The sequence below is a fragment of the Lampetra planeri genome, chromosome 52, assembly GCF_965212315.1.
Source record: "Lampetra planeri chromosome 52, kcLamPlan1.2.h2, whole genome shotgun sequence".
In the NCBI taxonomy this organism is placed as follows: domain Eukaryota; kingdom Metazoa; phylum Chordata; class Hyperoartia; order Petromyzontiformes; family Petromyzontidae; genus Lampetra; species Lampetra planeri.
The window spans coordinates 305,680-330,238 of NC_136158.1; the positions used below are offsets into that span (position 1 = coordinate 305,680).

Here is a 24,559-nt window from a genome sequence, read left to right on the forward strand (position 1 = left end):
TAGATTAAACATCATTCAGACGCTGTCTTTCCGACAGACCTGTTCTTCACCTGAGGACGGCTGCTTGCGTTGTCGCCGAAACGTCGTGAGGATTGTATTTTTATTATGTTTTATTTTTATTATTTTATTATTTCCCTTCTACGTGACTTTACTGACAAAACCAAGAAGATGAATCCCTGCAGTCACGAAAGCTTTAAATCGTGTTTTAAGATTACACATCGCAACGTCGCCCCCCACTTACGGGCAGACTCACGCCCGATTATTTATGAAAGTGTTTTTCCCGGTTTGAGTTCACTCTGGGTCGGCAGGGGGGGGGGCGGCAGGGGGGGGGGGCGCGGTGAGTAACGACTGTGTCACAAGAAGCACCCGGGTTCTGTTCCCAACTCTGGCTTACCTGGTTAAATAAAAAAAATTGTTCAGTTTTATTTGTATAATTTTAAGTGATTCACTTACCTTTCCTATACTTTGCACTCCGAACATGTTTTTGAACTGTTTGTTGTTGGAACGTTCTGATCCTGTGCCCCAGCTGGGCATCTGTGAAAACGAGCTTCACAGCTCATCAGATTCCTCCGATATGAATACTCTGAAAGTGTAAGAACCAAGAATATGAATACTCTGATTGTGACCTCCCTGTACGTTCTCCCCATGTTCTGCATTGGGCATCCTCCTCCGGGTTTCTCAGTTTCCTCCTCCCATAGCCGAGAGAAGAGAGCCGGAGGAGAGATGGCCGTCCTTCCCCCGCACCTCCGATTAGCACTGGTGTCTACGTGCGGTGCGAGATAAGCGCAACATACAGACACGCATCTCCAGATTCCCCGAGGGTGGCTTCAGACAGAGTCACGCAATTCTACGCACACCTGCCTGCCCCGATGATGTTCAGAGCGAGTCTCTGATGGCAAAGTCAGGTAGCGTGCGGGCGGGCGGAATAATTGCGTTACTCGCCTGGCTCTCGTCACCGCGCGCGCTTGTGGCTTGCGATGACGTCCTCGCTGCTGCGGAGTTTCGTTTATATTCGTGCTGGCAGAGTCACCGATGGAGCCCCCCCCCCCTGCACCCCCTTCCCCTCGCGAGCCTTCACGTCGAGGTTGGTGGTCCAGATGTCATATCAAGCCCCAATTAATGGACCCCAAACATTTTTTTTCTCCTTTGCTTATTCATTTCTGTTTTTTATAAAACTTATTTATTTCAGGTGGCCAATACCAGTTCCATCTGCTGTTGAAGATGTTCGAAAGGAGTTTTGTGAAAGATTTAACAATAATGATGATATTTCATCAAGTTATATCACTTACATTACATTACACACCCCATTGGGTACAGAAATATTTTAGTTTTAGATAATTAAATGGGTGCCACAAGACATCTGGACCACCCTGTACATTGCAGCCCGGAGACGCTGTGCCTGGGTGTCTGCCCCCCTCTCTCGCCCCGGCCACCGCGGGGTTGGTGAAGGTTTGGGGGGTGAGGGATGTTGCGAGAGATAGCTGCACTGCTCTTTGTTGCCCACCATGCGCGGGCCGCCAGTCTTCCTATGCATGGCGGTCGCTGGTCAAGCGCTAGCCTGGTCCGCCTGTCTTTCTGTGCGTGGCGGTCGCTGTTCAAGCGCTAGCCTGGTCTGCCTGTCTTTCTGTGCGTGGCGGCCACCGTGTTCAAGCGCTGTCCAGGCTCAGCTGCGCTCAGCTTCCGAGATGTGATGAGGACAGAGGCTTTCGATGAGATTTGGTCAAAGGCTGCGCGTGTTTCTCACAGGGGCGGTTCGTGTGGCCGTGTGATCTAAAGCGCGACAAAAGACAGAGGTCCCTGTTTTTTTCTTTTAAAGCTTTTTATTGTTGTGGTTGTAGTAACAGCGCTATCAGCATCGGTATCCATTTGTAAGTCTCTCCGAGCAGTGCAGCTGTTTGCGTGAGCGAGCGGGCCTGCTGCGGGAGTGGACATCACAGAGCTTCCTCTGAGATGCCCCTTCTTCAAGTGACCTCTGAACCACACACCAGCCAGGGGGTAGGGGGGGGTCAGCACTCTCTCTCCCGCCTGCCCCGGAGAGCAAGGCTCCTCGCACGGCGATGACAAACTATTCTCAGCGCCGACACTCGGCCAGATTACCTCGCGTAACGTAACGTGATGGGTTTGTCCGTGCAGTCGTTGGTGTGACCAGGCTGAGACCATTAACTCATTAGACTTGAGAATCTCACCACAGGGGGTTGTCTGGATGCGAACCCAGGATCTCAGTGGTGCCAGCTCGTCCCGCTGACCTCTGTGCCATCCCGCGGCCACCTGAAGGAGGAGACATCTTCACTCTCCGTGACCTTTCGAGGCATCTGGCAAAAGAGAAGCGGGCGATGGCCACGGCGTCGGTCGGTGTCAGTCAGCTCCTGAGGCTTTGTCTCGGCCCTGACCACCACCGGGTAGCGCGTGCTAGGATCGCTACCCCCTCGTGCGTGTGGGGGTTTCTCCGCTCGACTCTGCTTCACGCAAAGCGATCAACCGATTTGTTTTTATTTTTTATTTTTCTCTAAAACTAAAAACCAAACTATTTATTTTATTTCACCCGGTAAGGCCCACGCTGAGCTGTGTGGATCTTTTTCAGAAGCGACCTGACGATCACAAATGACAGTAACTTATCATCGTGTGGAAATTCATAGCAGCCAACATCCTCTAAATGCGCGATGTCAATTCCAAATAGCGGAGGGAAAAACCGGAGGACCCGGAGAAAAATGCACACGGGGAGAGAGACACGCAAACTCCAAATATAGAGCAGGTGTCAGGGTTGGAATCAAACCAACGACCTCCTGTGTGCCAGGCGAGGTAGTTAACATCTCCTAGCCACAGTGGTGCTCTCCTGCAAAAAAAACCTTTGAAAAAGTATGCACTGTGTTTTTATTTTTAATAAAAACCAAGACCATGAAAAAATCTCGAAAACAAATATTACGAGCTAAAGGAGTGGTTGGAAACGCCTTGGGGAAGTCACGGCTTTTCAAAAACATCCCCCGAGTCATTGTGTGACATGAAGGCGCGCGAGAGTGGCAATCAAACGGAAAGCTGTTACCGCGCTTGTGTCGCTTCACCGCAGATTACGATGCACCGCCCCCCCCCCCCTCACAGCGGACGTTAACGTCGCCCCTGCGGCATCGTCCGCGAGAGGCAGCCCGTCGCGTGCCGGTGCCACGGGTCCAGAACTATCCAAATTGGGAAGTCGCCCGCAAGGCGCTCGTCGTGCGCTTCTGAAGTCACCTGGAACTCGTCCTCCCAACATTAGGAAGCCACTGGATCTGTGCACTTTTACAGAATCTAGATTATTTAATATAGAAATGAGAACTAATTTCTTGAGAACTACTTTTTGCGTTCAGTTTGTTGTCCCCCCTCCCCCCCGCACCTCCGATTAGCACGTTTGGGTTGATACGCTGCAAAAGAGGTTCAACATAAAAGTTTCACGTTTCATGTATTAGGTATAGCCCTGTGAGCCATGCGGCTCTTGAGTCGGGTGCAAACGCAACAAAAACAATAGGAACAGAGAACATCTTAAAGCGACGACGCGCAACAGAAACATCCTGGATAAACCAGCAAATCGTCCAGAGAAAAAACCCACCGTATTACAACGCTGTGTGCAAATATCCCAGTGTGATGCAAGTCAAACAATAACAACCATAAGACAATTTAGATTCAAGTTATCAGTCCAACTCCGCACTTCCGCAAGAAACGTGACTTAACCATATGTTTTCGAAATCACCAAAATAAAGCTATAAAATACAATGTAACAACAGTAATCATAGGAACTTTGATTCAAATGTAACAATAAACGATATCCACAACGTAGTCATCGTCGTCACCACCATCCCCTACAGGCCGCCTGACGCCTGCGTCGCAGGCCTGGTGCCGAGTCAGCGCGTGCCGCACAGCATCACGCTCCAAGTTTTACAAATTAGTAAATTAGACCGAAAATTACTCAACTTGGGTGACTACCAAATGGACTTTGTTATTAATGATTAAAGTTTGGGTTGCCGCGGTATAATGTTTCGCCATGAGACGATCCGGTATCAAAACCTCAACGCGGCCGTCAACTCCGTATAGTGCCAATGACGTCAGTTACTCCGTAAAACATCAACAGAGCATTAACATAACGGGTAATAGCTGTGTGTGTGTTTATGGAGATCTTCTTTCAGAAGCGAACTGGCTATCACAAATGATAGCTCAACGAAGTGGCTTATCACGTGGAAATGTACACCAGCCAAATACTCTAAACGCGTGTTTCTAAATGTGGAGAGAAAAACCGGAGGAGCCGGAGAAGAATCCACGTGACCGCGGGAAGAGAGACCCGCAAACTCCAAATATACAATCGTTAGGGTCAGGATCGAACCCACAACCTCCTGCATACCCAGCGTGGGAGTTAACATCTCCTAGCCACCATCATAAGGGGAAAAAATTGCTGATACAAATGCTACAAGAAATCGAATCGCTGTGTGACGACATGATTGTGCATCGTACAACGTGTCTCAGGAGTGGCCGTGTCACAGCAAGCCGAGATCACAACCACGCATCTCCCTGCGCATCTCCACTGGGATGCTGAGCAGCCAATGGTGGAAATTCCACATTCTCATGGCAGGACATAGAAATTAAATTGTACCGAAGCCAGTACAGTCATCTCAATTATCTGCCGCAATGAGGATGGAGTTAACGGTGGCCCTGATAAAACAAAAAGACAGATAATTAATTAATGCAAGACATTTGAGTTAGGATAGAAATTAGCAGCAGAGGAAGCACGTGAATGTGGCCAGGGTAGCAGCGGAGAGAGCACGTACACACGGGCAGGGTAGCAGCGGAGAGAGCACGTACACATGGGGAGTGTCGGCATTGGATGCGTCGTCTGTGTGTTTGTTTCGCTTCCTGGATGAGCGCGTTCACTCGCCCGTCCCGTGGGGAGCCACGCGGGCCGCTGACTCCGCCGACCCTCGACGAGTGAGGAGCAGTGGGTATAGCCAGGCACCCGGTGCCACTCTCGGCTGTGACCCCCCCCCCCCCACGGTGCAGATGCACCGCCAACGCACTCAGTTGCTACGCCGCTGCAGCCAGCTCCGCGTCTAATCGGCGCTCAGTGTGAGCCACCCGCGGTCCTCCTGCAAGGCGGCCTTCACGCGAGCCCCAGATTCCTGCTTTCATCCTCCGGCCCAGGGAGGGAGGGAGGTGTGATGGGGGAAGGGGGGAGGGGTCCATCGTGTGCAGTGAGGCAGGCTACAGGAATTCACCACACATCCACTTTTCCCAGCACGTGTGCGTGTGTGTGTATGTACATTGCACTCCTTTCACGGCGTACTTGGCCAGCCCTGCTAATCGGGGGTGTGCGGAGTCTGTTTGTTCTCCCCACTGTTGAGGTGCATGGGGTTTCCTTCAGGGTCCTCCGGTTTCCTTCTCCCATAGCTGAACAGAACATCCAAGGTTGAGTGGCATTAACTGAAACTACGACACGATGTTTACTTACCAGGTGAGGCCCACTGAGCTGCAGGTGTTCTTTCAGGAGGGACCTGGCCACGAACGATAGCTCAGTCAGTCCCAGAAGGCCGTGGGGCCGGTGGGATGTGTAAAACGAATACTTAAATGTTAGAAATGTTGGGAGACAAACATGGGAAGGAGGTATTTCGTCTGCGTAATTATTATGCAAGGGAGGATTGGGGTTCATGTAAAAGCAGTGCCGGTTCTGTGGACGACAGAATGACAGAAGGGTCGATGGATGGATGCATGGGCAGATATAAACACATCAAGGGGGGGCTGTGTTGACAGCGAGGCACTGGCACTCAAAAGCGCACGCGCCACATCCGTCAGGAACGCTGCCCTTCCACAGGAGGTGAGTGCACAGCGCTATAAACCGTTTCACCTGAGACGGCTCCAGCGAGACAGGCAGTAGGAACAAGACAACATGAAGCATTCTTGCATCGAATCGTGACGACTTATCGTATCGGCGGGTGTAAGGGGAGTGATGTTACTACTACTATTTCACTACTTTTTGTATTGTACCAGCTGTGTAGCTCTTTTTCAGAATCGACCTGGCCACACAAATGACCGCTCAACGAAGTGGATTATCACCATGTGGAAATCTATAGCAGCAAAATACTCGAAATGCACGTTGATTCTAAATGTGGAGGGAAAAACCGAAGGACCCGGAGAAAAATCCACACGACCACCGGGAGAATATGCAAACTCCCAATACACAGCAGCAGGCGTCAGGATCGGGGTAAAACCCACGACCTCCTGTATACCAGGCGAGGTAATTAACATCTCCTGGCCACCGTGGCTAGGAGATGTTAACTACCTCGCCTGGCATACAGGAGATCGTTCGATCCCGACCCTGACGCCTGCTGCTGTATATTTGGAATTTGCGTGTCTCTCTCTCTCCCTCCCCGTGGTCGCGTGCCTTTTTCTCCTGGTCCTCCGGTTTTTCCCTCTATATTTAGAATGAATGTGCATTATTTGCTGCTATAAATTTCCACGTGATAAGCCACTTCGTTGAGCTATCATTTGTGATAGCTCAGTGGGCCTTACCTGGTAAAATAAAAAAAATAGTTTGCTTTTATTTATATATATATTTTTAAAAGATTTATTTAACTTTCCTATACTTTGCACTCGTATAGTTGTTTTTGTACTGTTTGTTGTTGGAATGTTCTGACCCCGTGCTCCTACTGGACATCTTGGAAAAAAAGAGCTGCATAGCTCACCGGATTCCTCCAGTCGAGTATTTGGTTGCTGCTATAAATGTCCATGTGACGATGAGCCACTTGGTTGAGCTATTATTTGTGATAGCCAGGTCACTTCTGATAGCTCGCTGGGCCTGAGCTGGGAAAATAAATGAAGTGGTTTTAGTTGTAACCATTGGCCCCTCCAGCGGCGGCTCGGCAGTGCGGGCACGGCCCCCACCGTAGGCCCCAAGGCCCGCACTCTCGATGTCTCCTGCCTCTGTGTTACTCACTCTCAGGCTGCTGCTGCTGCTGCTGCTCGTGCCGTTGCAGAGCGGCGTGTGGGCGCTGTGCGGTGGTGGCGGCGGAGAAGGAAGCGTCACGGCCAGGCAGCCGAGTCCGCCCTCTTACCCGGGCCAGAAGCCCGAAGCGGTGGTGCATGCCATGAAGGTACCCGCGGACGGTACATAGCCCCACCACGACCTACCTGCCTTCTATACTTGTACACGAGTTTTGCCACGAGAGAGAGAGAAAGTAACAAAAACGAACAATTGAGTGTGTGCGTGTGTGTACACGTGTGCGTGTGTGTACGAGTGTGCGTGTGTGTACGAGTGTGTGAGCGTGTACGTGAGCGTGCGTGAGTACGAGAGTGTGTACACACGTGAGTGCATGCGTGTGTGTGTGTCGGCGTGTACGCGAGTGCGTGCGTGACTACGGCTGTATGTACAAGTACACAAGCAGGTGCATGCGAAGGTTTGCGGTGCACGGGGCCGACACAAGGGTACGAGGATGCCATGGCATGGTGTGGCACTCTGGAATGGTGTGGCTGGTGGCACGGTGCCACGGTGTGGCATGGTGATGTGGTGGCACGGTGGTGCGATGTGGCACCGTGTGGCGTGGCTTGCCGCAGAGTGGCGTGTTGTGTTGTCGCGCGGTGTGGCTTGTCGCGTGTTGCGTTATGACGTGGCACGAAGCGTTGTGGCTTCACGTGGCATGGCGCGTTACGATTTGTCGTGATGTGCCGTGGTATCGTAGGTTCAATCCCGACCCTGATGCCTGCTGTATATTTGCAGTTTCCATGTCTCTCTATCCCCGTGGTCGTGTGGATTTTTCTCCGGATCCTCCAGTTTTTCCCTCCACATTTAGAAACATGCGTTTCGAGTCTTTGGCTGCTGTAAATGTCCACATGATGACAAGCCACTTCGTTGAGCTTTATTTGTGGCTGGCCCACTCACCGGTCTACAAAGAGCGACAGAGCTCAGTGGGGTTTACCTGGGAAATAAATAAATAATGTTGTGTCGTGGTATCGTTCCGGTATAAGGTGGGGTGGTGTGTTGCGGTGTGACTTTGCAGCGAGACGTGGAGTGTTGCGGTTTGACGTGGAGTGTTGTGGGGTGGCATCACGCTTGGCGTGGGCCTGCTGTGTTGGGTGCAGCCCGTTCTCCTCTCACGCCACGTGTTGTTTCCATAACGCGAATTGGATACAACGCGATAAATGTACTAGGGAACACATCTTTACAACGTGAATGTGACTTTGATATAACGCGACCGAGTGAACGGAACTACGTCGCGTGAGTAGGAATCGGCGGTCGTACGGCGGCCTCGGCGTAGCGTCATTGCACGAGGCAGTGGGATGCTGCTGGATACTTCTAGACGCTACCCACGCACCTCAGTGTTTGTTCGGCCTGCGTACGCATCTCACGTGTTATCGCGGACCGTGCTTTACTCCTACATTGTGTATTATGAATCGACATTTTCAAGATGGCTGCCCCTATCAACTCTGAGCGACTGCCGGATCGATGGAGCCGAATCGATACGATTGACCTCGATTAATGATCCGCAATACCTTGCATGCGGGCAAGGACACGCCGGCCCACCTCTTGTACGGGGGGGAGGCAAATCTCCATTTAGTGGGCTGTCCGATTGCATCGCTCTGTCAGAGCGCCGCCGCTACACGGCGCGCCTCTTCTGCCCCGTGGTTACAACTCGTTGTGATTGCCGCAGGCAGCTGCTGGTTGTGAGGGCACGGCTCGCAGACACGCTCGTTTACCGTCGCTACATGGGCGCCCGCTTCCCCTAGACAAACATAAAATTAGCGCTGCAGTCAAACCTCTTACACCTCTGGTGGTAAGTAATTCCGCTAAACAGATATTTAAAGCGCCGACGAAGCATATGATGATGCGGTAATTGCCTCTTTTCACACGTTAATGTTTTTGCGTGGTTGCTTGCATTAGCGTCAACGCCGCGCACCATATGAGTGGTGATAATAATAACAATAGCACGGTAGCACTTCCAGTACATTTGGTATTCGTGAAATTCTCATGGCTCAGGGCTGTCGTGAAGGTGTTTCACAGCTGGATGGTTGCTCCGTGGAATCCCGCTTGAGTCGTCTGCGGTGACATTTTTCTAATTTGACAAATTTTGGCACACAAGGGTCCCACTCGCTTGGAATGATCAACACGAGATCTTTAATATCACGTGATCTTTATAGCATCACGGGATCTTTAAATGACGATGGCGCGTCGTCATGTACGGCTAACACAAAGACACCGCATTATTGACCAGGGCGGCCTGCCGGAGCCGCACCAGCTGAGCGCGCGTCGTGTTCCACGGCCAATGGTTGGCGTGTCGGCCACCGCCAACGCCATCACCACTGCGCCTGGCACCCAGGTACTTTGCGATGATATTTCAGTTGGCTTGATACATACGAGCCAGGACTCCCTCTTCCTACACTCTTCCTACATTCCACTCTCAATTACTAAAAACTATTAAACTAAACTACATTGTATTTGACCAAGTAAGGCCCACTGGGCTGGAAAGCTCTCTTTCAGAAGCGACCTGGCTATCACAAATGATTGCCCAATGAAGTGGCTCATCATGTGGAAATCTGTCGAAGCCAAATGCTCTAAGCGTATGGTGATGTCGATTCTAAATGTGGAGGGAAAAACTGGAGGTCCCGGAAAAAAACCCACGCGAAGACAGGGAGAACATGCAAACTCCAAATATACAGCAGCAGGCGTCAAGGTTGGGATCGAACCCACGACCTCCTGCATACCAGGCGAAATAGTTAACATCTCCCAGCCACCGTGGCACCCATTACCCCGATTACCCAGATTACTCGGGGTAATGGGGCGCAGGGGGGGGGGGCAGGGGGAGGACAGGGTGTGGGCCCCAAAAAAACACAAAAAAACTAAACCGATAACGCTAAACTTGTGAAGATTCGGGTCTGAAACAAACCAGCGGGGCGTGCCGGCTCCTCGCCGCACCCATGATGACGTGCCCCCCATGACCACGTCCCCCCCGTGACCCCGTGCCGCCCGTGACTACGTTCCCCCCGTGACCACGTTCCCCCCGTGACCCCGTGACCCCGTGCCGCCCGTCAACGCCCGCGACCGCCTGTGACCACGTGCCCCCCGTGACCGCCCGTGGTGCCGACCACAGGTGCTGGAGGTGCACGAGAAGCTGGAGAGGCGGGCGCAGGCGCGGGAGCGAGACATGAGCGAGAAGGAGAAGGCCATCGTGCGCGAGATGTGTAACGTACGTCCCCCCCCCACACCCCCCTGCCACCCCCACCCTGTCCCCCCGGACCCCCCTCCCCACATGGAGACGCGGGGAGAGGCAACGAGGTGCCATAGGGAGACAGTCGGATACTGGGACATCAGAATCTGTATTTAGACTGCTGGAGGAATCCCATGAGCTATGAAGCTCTTTCACAGACGTCCACTAGGGACGCGTCAGAACGCTATAACAACAAAGTATAGGAAAGGTAAAGAAATCGCTTAACAAACATGGACACATTAAACTACATTATTTTTTATCTTACCAGGTAAAGCGCACGGAGGTCTTCACTTATTTTTCAGAAGCGCCCTGGCCACAAATGATAGGTCAACAAAGTGGCTTATCATCGTGTGGAGATTTATAGCAGCTAAAAATAACCTCAGTAACCTCAAGGCAGGCAGACACAGCGAGTGGCAGCCTGTGGGCACAACAGAGGCAGGTCAGCTGCCATGTACGTCGTGTCTGTGTGTGTCCACGCCGTGTCTGTGTCCACGTCGTGTCTGTGTGTGTCCACGCCGCACGGAGCCAACCGCGCTAATCGGAGGCGCGAGGGGGAATGACGACAAACTGAACACAAGAAGCAGTTGTAGAGGAATGGGTTTTGAATCTACGTGCTCAAGGTGTTGGGGATTCATGGCATGCCAATGTAGAAAGCGAGTTTTGGATCCACGTGGTTCTAAAGTGCCGAGCTCCAAGGGGACCTTGGTCGGGGTAGAGTCGCCGCCCACATCCCGCAAGAGAGTCGTGGGTTCGAGCCGGTGCCGTTTGACGATCGGATTAATCGACGTCCCTGGTGAGGTGGGGGGGGTACGTGAGAGGGCATTTAGGGCGGAGGCGGTTAGTGGGGGGGGGGTGCTGAGTGGCTTAAACGCCACAGGGGGTATGGGGGGGGTAGGGGGGGTTTCACAGTCAATGACAAACCCCCTTGTCCGTGGGCCACGAGACGGGGGGTGTGGGGTGAGTGTGTGCGTGTGCGATCCGAAGGGCGAATCTTGGTGCTACCCACTCGCTCGCCCACTCACAGGACTACAAAGACAAAGATCCCCCGTGTAGCCTCAACAGACAGTCGGGGAAAGTGCTGTTAGCGAGCACCAATGAAGGCCGGCACGGCACACGAGGGGGTCGGTGGCCAGCACCGCGCCCGGCCGCCTTTGTCTTCCCAGTGGCGATGTTTACACACCGCACCTGGTCATTTGAGACTGAATCGACCAATGGGAGGCCCAGGACCGGTTCAGGTAATCGTCACTGGTGTTGACCGTGAGCGGGAATCGAACCCGGGTCGCCAGGTTCAGCGCGCTAACCGCTACACTACCGCTCCCCACTCGTGACACTCACGCACTCACACGCACACACGCACTCACACACACGCGCACTCACGCAAAGACACACTCACGCGCACACACACACGCACTCATGCACACACACACACTCGCACGCACGCACACACGCACATCACGACCGCCCCCCTTCTCCCTGTCTCCTCTCCTACGCCAGGTGGTTTGGCGGAAACTGGGGGACACCTCGGGCCCCCCACCACCGGCGCGGCCGCCCCCACCGCACTACCCGGGCCCCGTGTGAAGCCGTGGGGGTACCCCCCCCACCCCCACCAGCAGCAGCAGCCTGGAAGCGTCACCTCGCCCCCTCGCCCGTCAATGGGGGGGGGGGGCACCAGGGCTGGGAGTCGAGCTTGGGATGGGGACCTTGAGGGGGGGGGGGGCGCGGAGGGCAAAGACGTCGTCGTGTTTAGAGTCTCGTGGGGGACGAGGCTCCTGCTACATTTTCATTTGAACAGAGTCGCCGAGCGGTCAGCAACAAGGAGCACTGCCACTGTAGTAATCGCGAGGAGTTGGGAACGCGCTCCTTGAACCGAGTGAGGAGGTCGTTGTTGTGAGAGATGAGTGGGGGACAGAGAAGAGACGATGGTGGTGGGTGGAGGAGGGAACTCTACACAGTGGAGCAGTACGAGAGGACACGTGAGGTGACCTGCAGTGTGGGGAGTGAGAGGGTGGGTGAGTGAGTGGGTAGGTGAGCGAGTGAGAGGGTGGGTGGGTGAGCGAGTGAGAGGGTGGGTGGGCGAGTGGGTGAGCGAGTGGGTGAGTGCATAGGCGAGTGGGTGGGTGTGTTGTTGTGACCTGCAGCAGGGTGGTGTTGAATGAACGTGCGATGTGGACGCAGTGAAACGAGGCAGCCAGCGAGGTCCACGGGAACAGGAACCGCGTAGTCGTAGCAGCGATAGAAGAGTGATCAAGGAGCGACCTGCGAGCGAGCGAGCCCCGGATCGCCACAACTGCTTCTTCACGACGGCCTGCGAGGTCGGAACTGGGCCCTAGCGCCCGAGGGGTGACACGTGGGGACGCGTTGCACGAATGTTAGACACGGTGCGCATGTTCGCGTCACGTGGGAGAGAGAGAGCGGAGTATCCAGAGAAACCCAACGAGGGGGAGGTCATGCTGGACAGCTGGACAGCCTTGCTGCGTGGACGGGTGCTCCGACCCGCTTGCTGGACTGCCACCTCGTGGCCACCTCTTCCACGGCCCCGCGGCTCGTTGGGGAGTTCGGCAAAATCTCGTGGCGTTCGGCAAAATCTCGTGGCGTTCGGCCCGCGTCGTCGCGGGCGGTGCCGCCACAGGACCCCGGCCAGCGGAGAGAGCGGACTCGACGAGGTGGAGGTGGCGTCCAGTGCTTTTAGAGGAAGACTAAAGACAAAGATCCCCCGTGTAGCCTTAACACACTGTTGGGGCAAGTGCGGTTAGCGAGTAGCGCCTACGGAGGCTGTCACGGCACACGAAGGGGGGGGGGGGGGCATCACGCCCGGCCGCCTTTGTCTCCCAACGACGATGTTTACGTATTGCACCGGGTACTCGCGTTGAGGCTGAGTCGATCTAGGGGAGGCCCGGGACCGGTTCAGATAATGGTCACCGGTGTTGGTTGCCGATAGCGGGAATCGACTTGGAGGGAGACTGGAGCGCCCGCCCAGGCGAGCGGCTCTGCACGCGAGGCTGCTGGCGCCACGGGAGCTGCCACCGATGATGCCGCAGCAGCCGGACAGACGGACAGACAGCGCCCGGCGCAATTCCGCAGTCGCCACTCGGCCTCGTGTCAACGCCGGCACCGGCAACTGAGATAGAGCGCAGCTCAACGCGATTGCGGCACCAGCTATCGGCACAAATCGATTCCTGTCCCCCGAGCACGGACGCCAATACCGACCCGGGCAGGTGGCGGCAACCCTCGTGTGTAAGTGAGCGACTTGGCAAATGAATGCGAGTATTAATAGGTGAGTGGGCGGGTGAGTTACCGAGTGACTTGGAAAATGAATGGGTGCTTTACTGAATGAGTGGGTGGGTGGGTGAGTGGCCGGGTGGTATGGTTGCCACGTGTTCCACAGTCGTCCACACCCGGGCGTATTTATGGGTTAGCACGAGAGGTCGATGATCCAGCCTGTACCGAAAACCGCAATTCAGTAACAGTCCGGCACGATTCCGGTAACCAGATCTTGGCACGAATAAAAGTCCGTCCCGAACCCAGACAGGTGGCCGTGTGGCCACCCTCTGCGGGCCATCGCTGAGACTCTCACCGCCCGCGTGTGGCGTAGCGGCAAGAGAAGAGCCCGGGGGGGGGGGGGGGGGCAGGGCCGTCCATAGAAGGGGGGCAGCGGGGCCCGGGGCAAACCCCACACCGCGTGGGCCCCCTGACGCCTTCCCACTAAGCCGGAAGTATTACGTCTGGCACCGTGACGTTAAAGCGCCCCCCCCCCCCCCCATGCACGGGGGGCCCGGGGCGGTCTCCCCGACTCGCCGTGTGCCCTGGGCACGGCTCTTGTGTGCGCCCGTTGGGATGCGCTTGCAGTCGGGGGCTTGAGCAATCTGTTGCCCGCGCGTGTATTAATTATCTGCGTTGTGCTAATTGCCTGTCCACGCTAATTGATGAGGTCATGATGATGATGATCCATGCATGAGCCGACAACTCCCGTCTCTACCAAAAACCTCACCTGTTCCCGCCCGCGGTTATGTAAATATTGACACGCGCGCACACACACATTACACAACAACAACCGCCATTCACCACGCAGCGATGGTGGCATCACCACGCAGCGATGGTGGCATCACCACGGCACTTGTGCCAGTCTCGCTGCCGGCAGCAAGAAGTCACGGGACGAGCCTCGGGTGCCGCGGGTTCACCGGATGAGACGACTGGCACGCACCAGCGTGCCCCCCACCAGCGTGCCCCCCACCAGCGTGCCCCCCACCAGTGTGCCCCCCCCCCCCCACCTCGCCCTGTGTGTGCTGAGCCGCCCGACCGCTCGTTGTCTGCGAGCCTCTCTTCTTACACCCCTCGGGAGCGTCCCTCACGAATCATCGCGAGCGGCGGCGAAGATGGTGGTTGTGGTGGTGGTGGAGGCGATGGTGGTGGTGGCTGAGAGTGGAGGAGCTCCGTTCTCTGGGTCGTGTTGCTCATTAGCCAGCTCGTGTTTGACGGGGGGTGGGGGGGGGGCATCAGTGGAGCGACGTTTTCTTTTTTGCGCCTTCGATTTGCACGGGTGGCTGCGTACGGTGCGAAAGAAGTTCATGCATCTTTGCATTGCCCGTTTGGATGTTGTCTGGCCTGTCTATTCACTCACAATTACGTTAATTCACATCACACACGCATAGATACACACACGCATAGATACACACACACACACGCATAGATACACACACACGCAAAGATACACACACACGCATAGATACACACACACGCATAGATACACACACACGCATAGATACACACACACGCATAGATACACACACACGCATAGATACACACACACACGCATAGATACACACACACACGCATAGATACACACACACGCATAGATACACACACACACGCATAGATGCACACACACGCATAGATACACACACACACGCATAGATACACACACACGCATAGATACACACACACGCATAGATACACACACACGCATAGATACACACACAAACACAAAGAACACCCCGTATAGCCGACACAGACTCCATGCCGGCACGACCCATGACGGGGTGGGTGGCCAGCACCACGACCGGCCGCCTTTGTCTCCCTGGTGACGATGTTTTACACCCCGCAACAGGTACCCATTCGAGGCTGAGTCGACCTAGGAGATGTCCAGTACCGGCTCAGATAATCATCACTGGTTGTCGGTGCTGGCTGCGAGTCGGAATCGCGAACTCGGGTTGCTGGGTTCCTAGCCCGGTGTGCTAACCGCTGCGCCACCGCTCCCCGCAACAACCACCGCCCTTCGCCACTAAGTGGCGGTGACGTCACCACAGTGATTGTGCCAGGCTAGGTGCACACACGCATCGTGCACATCATATGCAAGTACACACGTAACAAGGACAAAGATCACCCGTTTAGCCTGCACAGACTGTAAGGGCAAGTGGTGTTAGCGAGCGCCTATGAAGGCCGGCACGATGCACAAGGGGGTGGGGTGGCCAACACCACGGACGGCCGCCTTTATCTCCCTGTAGTGGCGGTGTTTACACACCACACCAGTTACTCATTTGAGGCTGAGTTGACTTAGGGGATACTCAGACACGTAACGTACACATCCTGACACACAGCTGTACAATGTGTTTTTTTTAATTAAGTGGCATGAAATGATCTATCAGTGCGCCTCCGGGAACATGCAGTACAACACAGGGTCTGTTTGAATCGCAAACCGAGAACACGGAACACAGTAAGTGGTTCTGTGTTTACCCGGGAAGAGCCTCGCCGAGTCTCGGGGCTGACTTCCAAGAGGATACTCGCATGGGATGTTTGTCCAATTCCTCGGTGTTGCGGCGTCAAATCTATTTATTATTTCTCGTCGAAAGGACTTGGAAGTGACAGGAGGTAATCCCACCGCGTACGACGAGAGGAGGGGCGAACAGCACCGAACTCACGTGGCGTGGGGGACCCGCTCGCTCTGCTGCCTCTCGCCGGGCATTCAGTGGCGGGTCAGCCCACGCCGATTTGTGACCACGTGGGGCGACAACCAACCACGTGAGCGTGACGTCACTGCAGGGGCAGTCGGAACTTTTTGACCCTGACCCGACCTGACGGGTAACGAGCTGACCAGACCTTGCAACTCGCCCTCACGCGGTTTCATTTGACCTCCAACCGGACCTCATCCAGTATAAGTTGACCCACCAACCCACCTCACCCGGTTTCATTTTGACATCCAACCCGACCTGATCCGGTTTCATTTGACCTCCATCCGGACCAGAACCCACAGGCCAATAGTTGGCGTCTGTGCTGGGACGCTTTGTTGTGTTGGCAGTGTTCAAAGCACTCAACCCAGCAGGTCCCTGCGCCCACAGCGCCACTTTCCGTAAAACATGTCACCACCCAACGACCACCACGGGTGGGGCTGGGCCAGTGAGCCCCGGTTCGAACAAATCCCGCGTGGACACTGAGGAGCGGAGCCTGCGGATGGCGTGGAATGACAAAGTGTGACCGCGTGATTTGACAAGAGGAGAAGAATGTGATGATGATGGTGATGCATCGAAACTCCGTTAAATAAAGGATATAGAATTTTGTACAACCACGTGACTAAGCGTGTGTCCATGAGGGGACGAGGTTTGGGTCGGGCTTTGGCGTGAACTGCAAATGTGGGGAGCAAGCGGGGGATCGGTGCCAGGAAGTTGCGGGTGGTGCTCGCGTGAGGGTCGGATTGGCGAGTGTAGTGAGGGGTAGGAAGGGCAGTGTGTGGTGGTGTAGTGAGGAGTTGGAAGGGCAGTGTGTGTGGTGGTGTAGTGAGGAGTAGGAAGGGCAGTGTGTGGTGGTGTAGTGAGGAGTAGGAAGGGCAGTGTGTGTGGTGTAGTTAGGAGTAGGAAGGGCAGTGTGTGTGGTGTAGTTAGGAGTAGGAAGGGCAGTGTGTGTGGTGTAGTTAGGAGTAGGAAGGGCAGTGTGTGTGGTGTAGTGAGGGGTAGGAAGGGCAGTGTGTGTGGTGTAGTTAGGAGTAGGAAGGGCAGTGTGTGGTGGTGTAGTGAGGAGTAGGAAGGGCAGTGTGTGTGGTGTAGTGAGGGGTAGGAAGGGCAGTGTGTGTGGTGTAGTTAGGAGTAGGAAGGGCAGTGTGTGGTGGTGTAGTGAGGAGTTGGAAGGGCAGTGTGTGTGGTGGTGTAGTGAGGAGTAGGAAGGGCAGTGTGTGGTGGTGTAGTGAGGAGTAGGAAGGGCAGTGTGTGTGGTGTAGTTAGGAGTAGGAAGGGCAGTGTGTGTGGTGTAGTTAGGAGTAGGAAGGGCAGTGTGTGTGGTGTAGTTAGGAGTAGGAAGGGCAGTGTGTGTGGTGTAGTGAGGGGTAGGAAGGGCAGTGTGTGTGGTGTAGTTAGGAGTAGGAAGGGCAGTGTGTGGTGGTGTAGTGAGGAGTAGGAAGGGCAGTGTGTGTGGTGTAGTGAGGAGTAGGAAGGGCAGTGTGTGTGGTGTAGTTAGGAGTAGGAAGGGCAGTGTGTGGTGGTGTAGTGAGGAGTAGGAAGGGCAGTGTGTGTGGTGTAGTGAGGGGTAGGAAGGGCAGTGTGTGTGGTGGTGTAGTGAGGAGTAGGAAGGGCAGTGTGTGTGGTGTAGTGAGGGGTAGGAAGGGCAGTGTGTGTGGTGGTGTAGTGAGGAGTAGGAAGGGCAGTGTGTGTGGTGTAGTTAGGAGTAGGAAGGGCAGTGTGTGTAGTGTAGTTAGGAGTAGGAAGGGCAGTGTGTGTGGTGTAGTTAGGAGTAGGAAGGGCAGTGTGTGTAGTGTAGTTAGGGGTAGGAAGGGCAGTGTGTGTGGTGTAGTGAGGAGTAGGAAGGGCAGTGTGTGTGGTGTAGTTAGGGGTAGGAAGGGCAGTGTGTGTGGTGTAGTGAGGAGTAGGAAGGGCAGTGTGTGTGGTGTAGTGAGGAGTAGGAAGGGCAGTGTGTGTGTGGTGTAGTGAGGAGTAGGAAGGGCAGTGTGTGTGGTGGTGTAGTTAGGGGTAGGAAGGGCAGTGTGTGTGGTGGTGTAGTTAGGAGTAGGAAGGGCAGTGTGTGTGTGGTGTAGTTAGGGGTAGGAAGGGCAGTGTGTGTGGTGTAGTTAGGAGTAGGAAGGGCAGTGTGTGTGGTGTAGTTAGGGGTAGGAAGGGCAGTGTGTGTGGTGTAGTTAGGGGTAGGAAGGGCAGTGTGTGTGGTGTAGTTAGGAGTAGGAAGGGCAGTGTGTGTGGTGGTGTAGTTAGGGGTAGGAAGGGCAGTGTGTGTGGTGTAGTTAGGAGTAGGAAGGGCAGTGTGTGTGGTGTAGTTAGGGGTAGGAAGGGCAGTGTGTGTGGTGTAGTTAGGGGTAGGAAGGGCAGTGTGTGTGGTGTAGTTAGGGGTAGGAAGGGCAGTGTGTGTGGTGGTGTAGTGAGGGGTAGGAAGGGCAGTGTGTGTGGTGTAGTTAGGGGTAGGAAGGGCAGTGTGTGTGGTGTAGTTAGGTGTAGGAAGGGCAGTGTGTGTGGTGTAGTTAGGGGTAGGAAGGGCAGTGTGTGTGGTGTAGTTAGGGGTAGGAAGGGCAGTGTGTGTGGTGGTGTAGTGAGGGGTAGGAAGGGCAGTGTGTGTGGTGTAGTTAGGGGTAGGAAGGGCAGTGTGTGTGGTGTAGTTAGGGGTAGGAAGGGCAGTGTGTGTGGTGTAGTTAGGGGTAGGAAGGGCAGTGTGTGTGGTGTAGTTAGGGGTAGGAAGGGCAGTGTGTGTGGTGGTGTAGTGAGGGGTAGGAAGGGCAGTGTGTGTGGTGTAGTTAGGGGTAGGAAGGGCAGTGTGTGTGGTGTAGTTAGGGGTAGGAAGGGCAGTGTGTGTGGTGTAGTTAGGGGTAGGAAGGGCAGTGTGTGTGGTGGTGTAGTGAGGGGTAGGAAGGGCAGTGTGTGTGGTGTAGTTAGGGGTAGGAAGGGCAGTGTGTGTGGTGTAGTTAGGTGTAGGAAGGGCAGTGTGTGTGGTGGTGTAGTTAGGGGTAGGAAGGGCAGTGTGTGTGGTGGTGTAGTGAGGTGTAGGAAGGGCAGTGTGTGTGGTGTAGTTAGGGGTAGGAAGGGCAGTGTGTGTGGTGTAGTTAGGTGTAGGAAGGGCAGTGTGTGTGGTGTAGTTAGGGGTAGGAAGGGCAGTGTGTGTGGTGGTGTAGTTAGGGGTAGGAAGGGCAGTGTGTGTGGTGGTGTAGTGAGGGGTAGGAAGGGCAGTGTGTGTGGTGTAGTTAGGGGTAGGAAGGGCAGTGTGTGTGGTGTAGTTAGGTGTAGGAAGGGCAGTGTGTGGTGGTGTAGTTAGGGGTAGGAAGGGCAGTGTGTGTGGTGTAGTTAGGAGTAGGAAGGGCAGTGTGTGTGGTGGTGTAGTTAGGGGTAGGAAGGGCAGTGTGTGTGGTGTAGTTAGGTGTAGGAAGGGCAGTGTGTGTGGTGGTGTAGTTAGGGGTAGGAAGGGCAGTGTGTGTGGTGGTGTAGTGAGGTGTAGGAAGGGCAGTGTGTGTGGTGTAGTTAGGAGTAGGAAGGGCAGTGTGTGTGGTGGTGTAGTTAAGGGTAGGAAGGGCAGTGTGTGTGGTGTAGTTAGGAGTAGGAAGGGCAGTGTGTGTAGTGTAGTTAGGGGTAGGAAGGGCAGTGTGTGTGGTGTAGTGAGGAGTTGGAAGGGCAGTGTGTGTGGTGTAGTTAGGAGTAGGAAGGGCAGTGTGTGTAGTGTAGTTAGGGGTAGGAAGGGCAGTGTGTGTGGTGTAGTTAGGAGTAGGAAGGGCAGTGTGTGTAGTGTAGTTAGGGGTAGGAAGGGCAGTGTGTGTGGTGTAGTGAGGAGTTGGAAGGGCAGTGTGTGTGGTGTAGTTAGGAGTAGGAAGGGCAGTGTGTGTGGTGTAGTTAGGAGTAGGAAGGGCAGTGTGTGTGGTGGTGTAGTTAGGTGTAGGAAGGGCAGTGTGTGTGGTGTAGTTAGGAGTAGGAAGGGCAGTGTGTGTGGTGTAGTTAGGAGTAGGAAGGGCAGTGTGTGTGGTGGTGTAGTTAGGGGTAGGAAGGGCAGTGTGTGTGGTGTAGTTAGGAGTAGGAAGGGCAGTGTGTGTGGTGTAGTTAGGAGTAGGAAGGGCAGTGTGTGTGGTGGTGTAGTTAGGGGTAGGAAGGGCAGTGTGTGTGGTGGTGTAGTTAGGTGTAGGAAGGGCAGTGTGTGTGGTGGTGTAGTTAGGGGTAGGAAGGGCAGTGTGTGTGGTGGTGTAGTTAGGAGTAGGAAGGGCAGTGTGTGTGGTGGTGTAGTGAGGGGTAGGAAGGGCAGTGTGTGTGGTGGTGTAGTTAGGGGTAGGAAGGGCAGTGTGTGTGGTGGTGTAGTTAGGGGTAGGAAGGGCAGTGTGTGGTGGTGTAGTGAGGGGTAGGAAGGGCAGTGTGTGTGGTGTAGTTAGGGGTAGGAAGGGCAGTGTGTGGTGGTGTAGTGAGGGGTAGGAAGGGCAGTGTGTGTGGTGTAGTTAGGGGTAGGAAGGGCAGTGTGTGTGGTGTAGTTAGGGGTAGGAAGGGCAGTGTGTGTGGTGGTGTAGTTAGGGGTAGGAAGGGCAGTGTGTGTGGTGTAGTGTAGTGAGGGGTAGGAAGGGCAGTGTGTGTGGTGGTGTAGTTAGGGGTAGGAAGGGCAGTGTGTGTGGTGGTGTAGTGAGGGGTAGGAAGGGCAGTGTGTGTGGTGTAGTTAGGGGTAGGAAGGGCAGTGTGTGTGGTGGTGTAGTTAGGGGTAGGAAGGGCAGTGTGTGTGGTGTAGTGTAGTGAGGGGTAGGAAGGGCAGTGTGTGTGGTGGTGTAGTTAGGGGTAGGAAGGGCAGTGTGTGTGGTGGTGTAGTGAGGGGTAGGAAGGGCAGTGTGTGTGGTGGTGTAGTGAGGAGTAGGAAGGGCAGTGTGTGTGGTGTAGTTAGGGGTAGGAAGGGCAGTGTGTGTGGTGGTGTAGTTAGGGGTAGGAAGGGCAGTGTGTGTGGTGTAGTGTAGTGAGGGGTAGGAAGGGCAGTGTGTGTGGTGGTGTAGTTAGGGGTAGGAAGGGCAGTGTGTGTGGTGGTGTAGTTAGGGGTAGGAAGGGCAGTGTGTGTGGTGGTGTAGTGTAGTGAGGAGTAGGAAGGGCAGTGTGTGTGGTGTAGTTAGGGGTAGGAAGGGCAGTGTGTGTGGTGGTGTAGTTAGGGGTAGGAAGGGCAGTGTGTGTGGTGGTGTAGTGTAGTTAGGGGTAGGAAGGGCAGTGTGTGTGGTGTAGTTAGGGGCCGTCCATAAATGACGTCACGCGATTTTGGACGATTTTTTTACCCCCCCCCCTCGTCACACGGCGTCACAAAAAGTCAGACCCCCCCCTCAAATATGACGTCACAAAGCTCTGCCCCCCCCCCCCAAAATAAAACATGCTTCACATCGCTTTAAACTATTGTCATTGTAGTGCGTATTTAATGTGGCGCTGCACTCTGATGTTGTAGGAGAAAACATTTATTAAAACGTCTATTTAATTAAGTAGAACGTGTTGTCTATGTTCATTTAAATTTGCGCATTTTGATGTGACGTCACATTTCTCACCCCCCCCCCCTCGTCACAGATCGTCACAAATGTCTGACCCCCCCCCCCCACCAGGCGCGTGACGTCATTTATGGACGGCCCCTAGGGATTCGGCTCGTGTTTGATGAGTGTGGTGAGGTGGAGGGCGACTGTCTGTGGCGAGTGTGGTGAGAGGCACAAAGCCTTGTCAACATTCGCTCTGCGCGTGCCCCCCCCCCCCCGCTGCTGCTGCTGCCAGCGGGCGGGTGGCGCCCCCTGGTGGTGCCGCGCCAGCGGAGTCGGCGCGGCGGTGCCCCCCACCCACCCACCGTGCCCCCCACCCCACCCACCGTGCCCCCCACCCACCCACCGTGCCCCCCACCCACCCACCGTGCCCCCCACCCACTGTGCCCCCCCACCCACCCACCGTGCCCCCCACCCACCCACCGTGCCCCCCACCCACCGTGCCCCCCACCCACTGTGCCCCCCACCCACCCACCGTGCCCCCCACCCACCCACTGTGCCCCCCCACCCACCGTGCCCCCCCACCCACCGTGTCCCCCACCCACTGTGCCCCCCACCCACCCCTGACGCCTGCCGCTGCTGCTGCTGTGTATTTGGAGTCTGCGTCACTCTCCCCGAGGTCGCGTGGATCTTTCTCCGGGTTTCCCCTCCACATGTGTAATGGACGTCACCACGCGCTCGGAGTGTGTTGATGTCCACACGATGACGATCAGCCACCTCGTCTAACTATCAGTTGTTATCGGTAGCTTCTGATAAAAGCGCATCTACAGGGCTCAGTGGGCTTGAGCTGGTGAACTCAGAATGGTTGCAGCTTGAACCGACAAATTGCGTCGCGTCACCTGGGCGATGCAGCTCCCTCGGCTGCAGGGAGACACCGTGTGGGTGATCCCACGTGACGCGTCGTCGTTGTTTCTGGAGCAACCCCGAGGGGGAGTTACAAAGACAAAGATCCCCCGTGTAGCCTATTACAGACTGTTGGGGCAAGTGCTGTTAGGAAGAACCTATGAAGGCGAGGGGGTGCGTGGCCAGCACCACGCCCGGCCGCCTTTGTCTCCCCAGTGGCGATGTTTACACACTGCACCAGGTACTCATTTCAGGCTGAGTCGACCTAAGAAAAGCCCAGGAACGGTTCAGATCATCAGAATCAGAATGCGTATTTCCCTGGCGGAATCCGATGAGCTATGAAGCTCTTTTCACAGACGTGCAGCCTGGCGGGCGAGAGAGCACGTGACAGGAACAAGCGACACAAACCCTGGCGGAGGTGAGCAGAGTCGAAGACAGGTGAACTCATCACCCCCCACACACAAATACAACTCAGCCGCTGCCATGCCGCTGCTGCCGCCACACGAGGCCCACTGAGGTGGTGACTTGTTTGTCTAAAGCAGGGGTCGGCAACCAAAATAACAAGAAGAGCCATTTCTTTCCAATTCGGTACAAAATTCAGTATTTCAAGAGCCGCAATGCATCTATGTACATCGTCAAGAAGCAGCCCGTAAAGAGCCGCATGCGGCTCCGGAGCCGTAGGTTGCCGACCCCTGGTCTAAAGGGACCTGCGCCACGAGCGACAGCTCAGCAAAGTGGCTCGGCCTGTGGAGATGTCGAGCACCCCCGGTTTGGTAGCGCACTGCGCTAACCGCGGCACCACCGCTCCCCTCCCCCCCCACGGAGGAACGAGAGTCCCCTTGGCTCCGTCAACGGAGGTTGGCCAGGAGACGCCTTGGGGGTCCGTCTCTTGGGGACCTCCCCCGCCACCCGCTGGGTGTGAGGGGGGACCACCCTGCGCCCCCGTTAGCCACGGCCTGATGTCACCAACCACCCCCCATCGCATTGCTCACAACGCCGCGCTCTGCTAACAGCACTTGTGTGGCAAGTGCTGTGAGCCTGTGTGGCAAGTGCTGTGAGCTTGAGGGGCAAGTGCTGTGAGCTTGTGGGGCAAGTGCGGTGAGCTTGAGGGGCAAGTGCTGTGAGCCTGTGGGGCAAGTGCTGTGAGCTTGAGGGGCAAGTGCTGTGAGCTTGTGGGGCAAGTGCTGTGAGCTTGAGGGGCAAGTGCTGTGAGCTTGTGGGACAAGTGCTGTGAGCTTGAGGGGCAAGTCCTGTGAGCTTGAGGGGCAAGTGCTGTGAACTTGTGGGGCAAGTGCTGTGAGCTTGAGTGGCAAGTGCTGTGAGCTTGAGGGGCAAGTGCTGTGAGCTTGAGGGGCAAGTGCTGTGAGCTTGTGGGGCAAGTGCTGTGAGCTTGAGGGGCAAGTGCTGTGAGCTTGTGGGACAAGTGCTGTGAGCTTGAGGGGCAAGTCCTGTGAGCTTGAGGGGCAAGTGCTGTGAACTTGTGGGGCAAGTGCTGTGAGCTTGAGTGGCAAGTGCTGTGAGCTTGAGGGGCAAGTGCTGTGAGCTTGTGGGGCAAGTGCTGTGAGCTTGAGTGGCAAGTGCTGTGAGCTTGAGGGGCAGGTGCTGTGAGCTTGTGGGGCAAGTGCTGTGAGCCTGTGGGGCAAGTGCTGTGAGCTTGAGTGGCAAGTGCTGTGAGCTTGAGGGGCAAGTGCTGTGAGCTTGTGGGGCAAGTGCTGTGAGCTTGAGGGGCAAGTGCGGTGAGCTTGAGGGGCAAGTGCTGTGAGCTTGAGGGGCAAGTGCTGTGAGCTTGAGGGCAAGTGCTGTGAGCTTGTGGGGCAAGTGCTGTGAGCTTGAGGGGCAAGTGCTGTGAGCTTGAGGGGCAAGTGCTGTGAGCCTGTGGGGCAAGTGCTGTGAGCTTGAGTGGCAAGTGCTGTGAGCTTGAGGGGCAAGTGCTGTGAGCTTGTAGGGCAAGTGCTGTGAGCTTGAGGGGCAAGTGCTGTGAGCTTGAGGGGCAAGTGCTGTGAGCTTGAGGAGCAAGTGCTGTGAGCTTGAGGGGCAAGTGCTGTGAGCTTGTGGGGCA

At 55.3% G+C, this 24,559-nt stretch overlaps 1 protein-coding gene and 1 long non-coding RNA gene across 3 annotated transcripts in view; one reads left to right on the plus strand and one right to left on the minus strand.

Moving 5' to 3' along the window:
- LOC144734679 (coiled-coil domain-containing protein 85C-A-like) overlaps positions 1–16,770 on the plus strand; it is a 74,386-nt gene extending 57,616 nt beyond the window's left edge. Inside the window, exons 4-6 of one of the 2 annotated variants that reach the window (XM_078616980.1) lie at positions 6,990–7,106; positions 10,098–10,193; positions 11,709–16,770. In XM_078616980.1, coding sequence (XP_078473106.1) covers positions 6,990–7,106; positions 10,098–10,193; positions 11,709–11,792 — 297 coding nt within the window. In that variant the 3' untranslated portion in view covers positions 11,793–16,770. Of the gene's footprint in view, positions 1–6,989; positions 7,120–10,097; positions 10,194–11,708 lie in introns of both variants that reach the window. The other variant, XM_078616981.1, reaches the window with a different exon arrangement.
- Positions 1,801–2,440, minus strand: LOC144734680 (uncharacterized). The gene is made up of 2 exons (XR_013588535.1): positions 2,187–2,440; positions 1,801–1,972 (listed from the first exon to the last, which is right to left on the minus strand). It is a non-coding gene; the product is annotated as an uncharacterized LOC144734680 (long non-coding RNA).
- Positions 16,771–24,559: the final 7,789 nt, after the last annotated feature.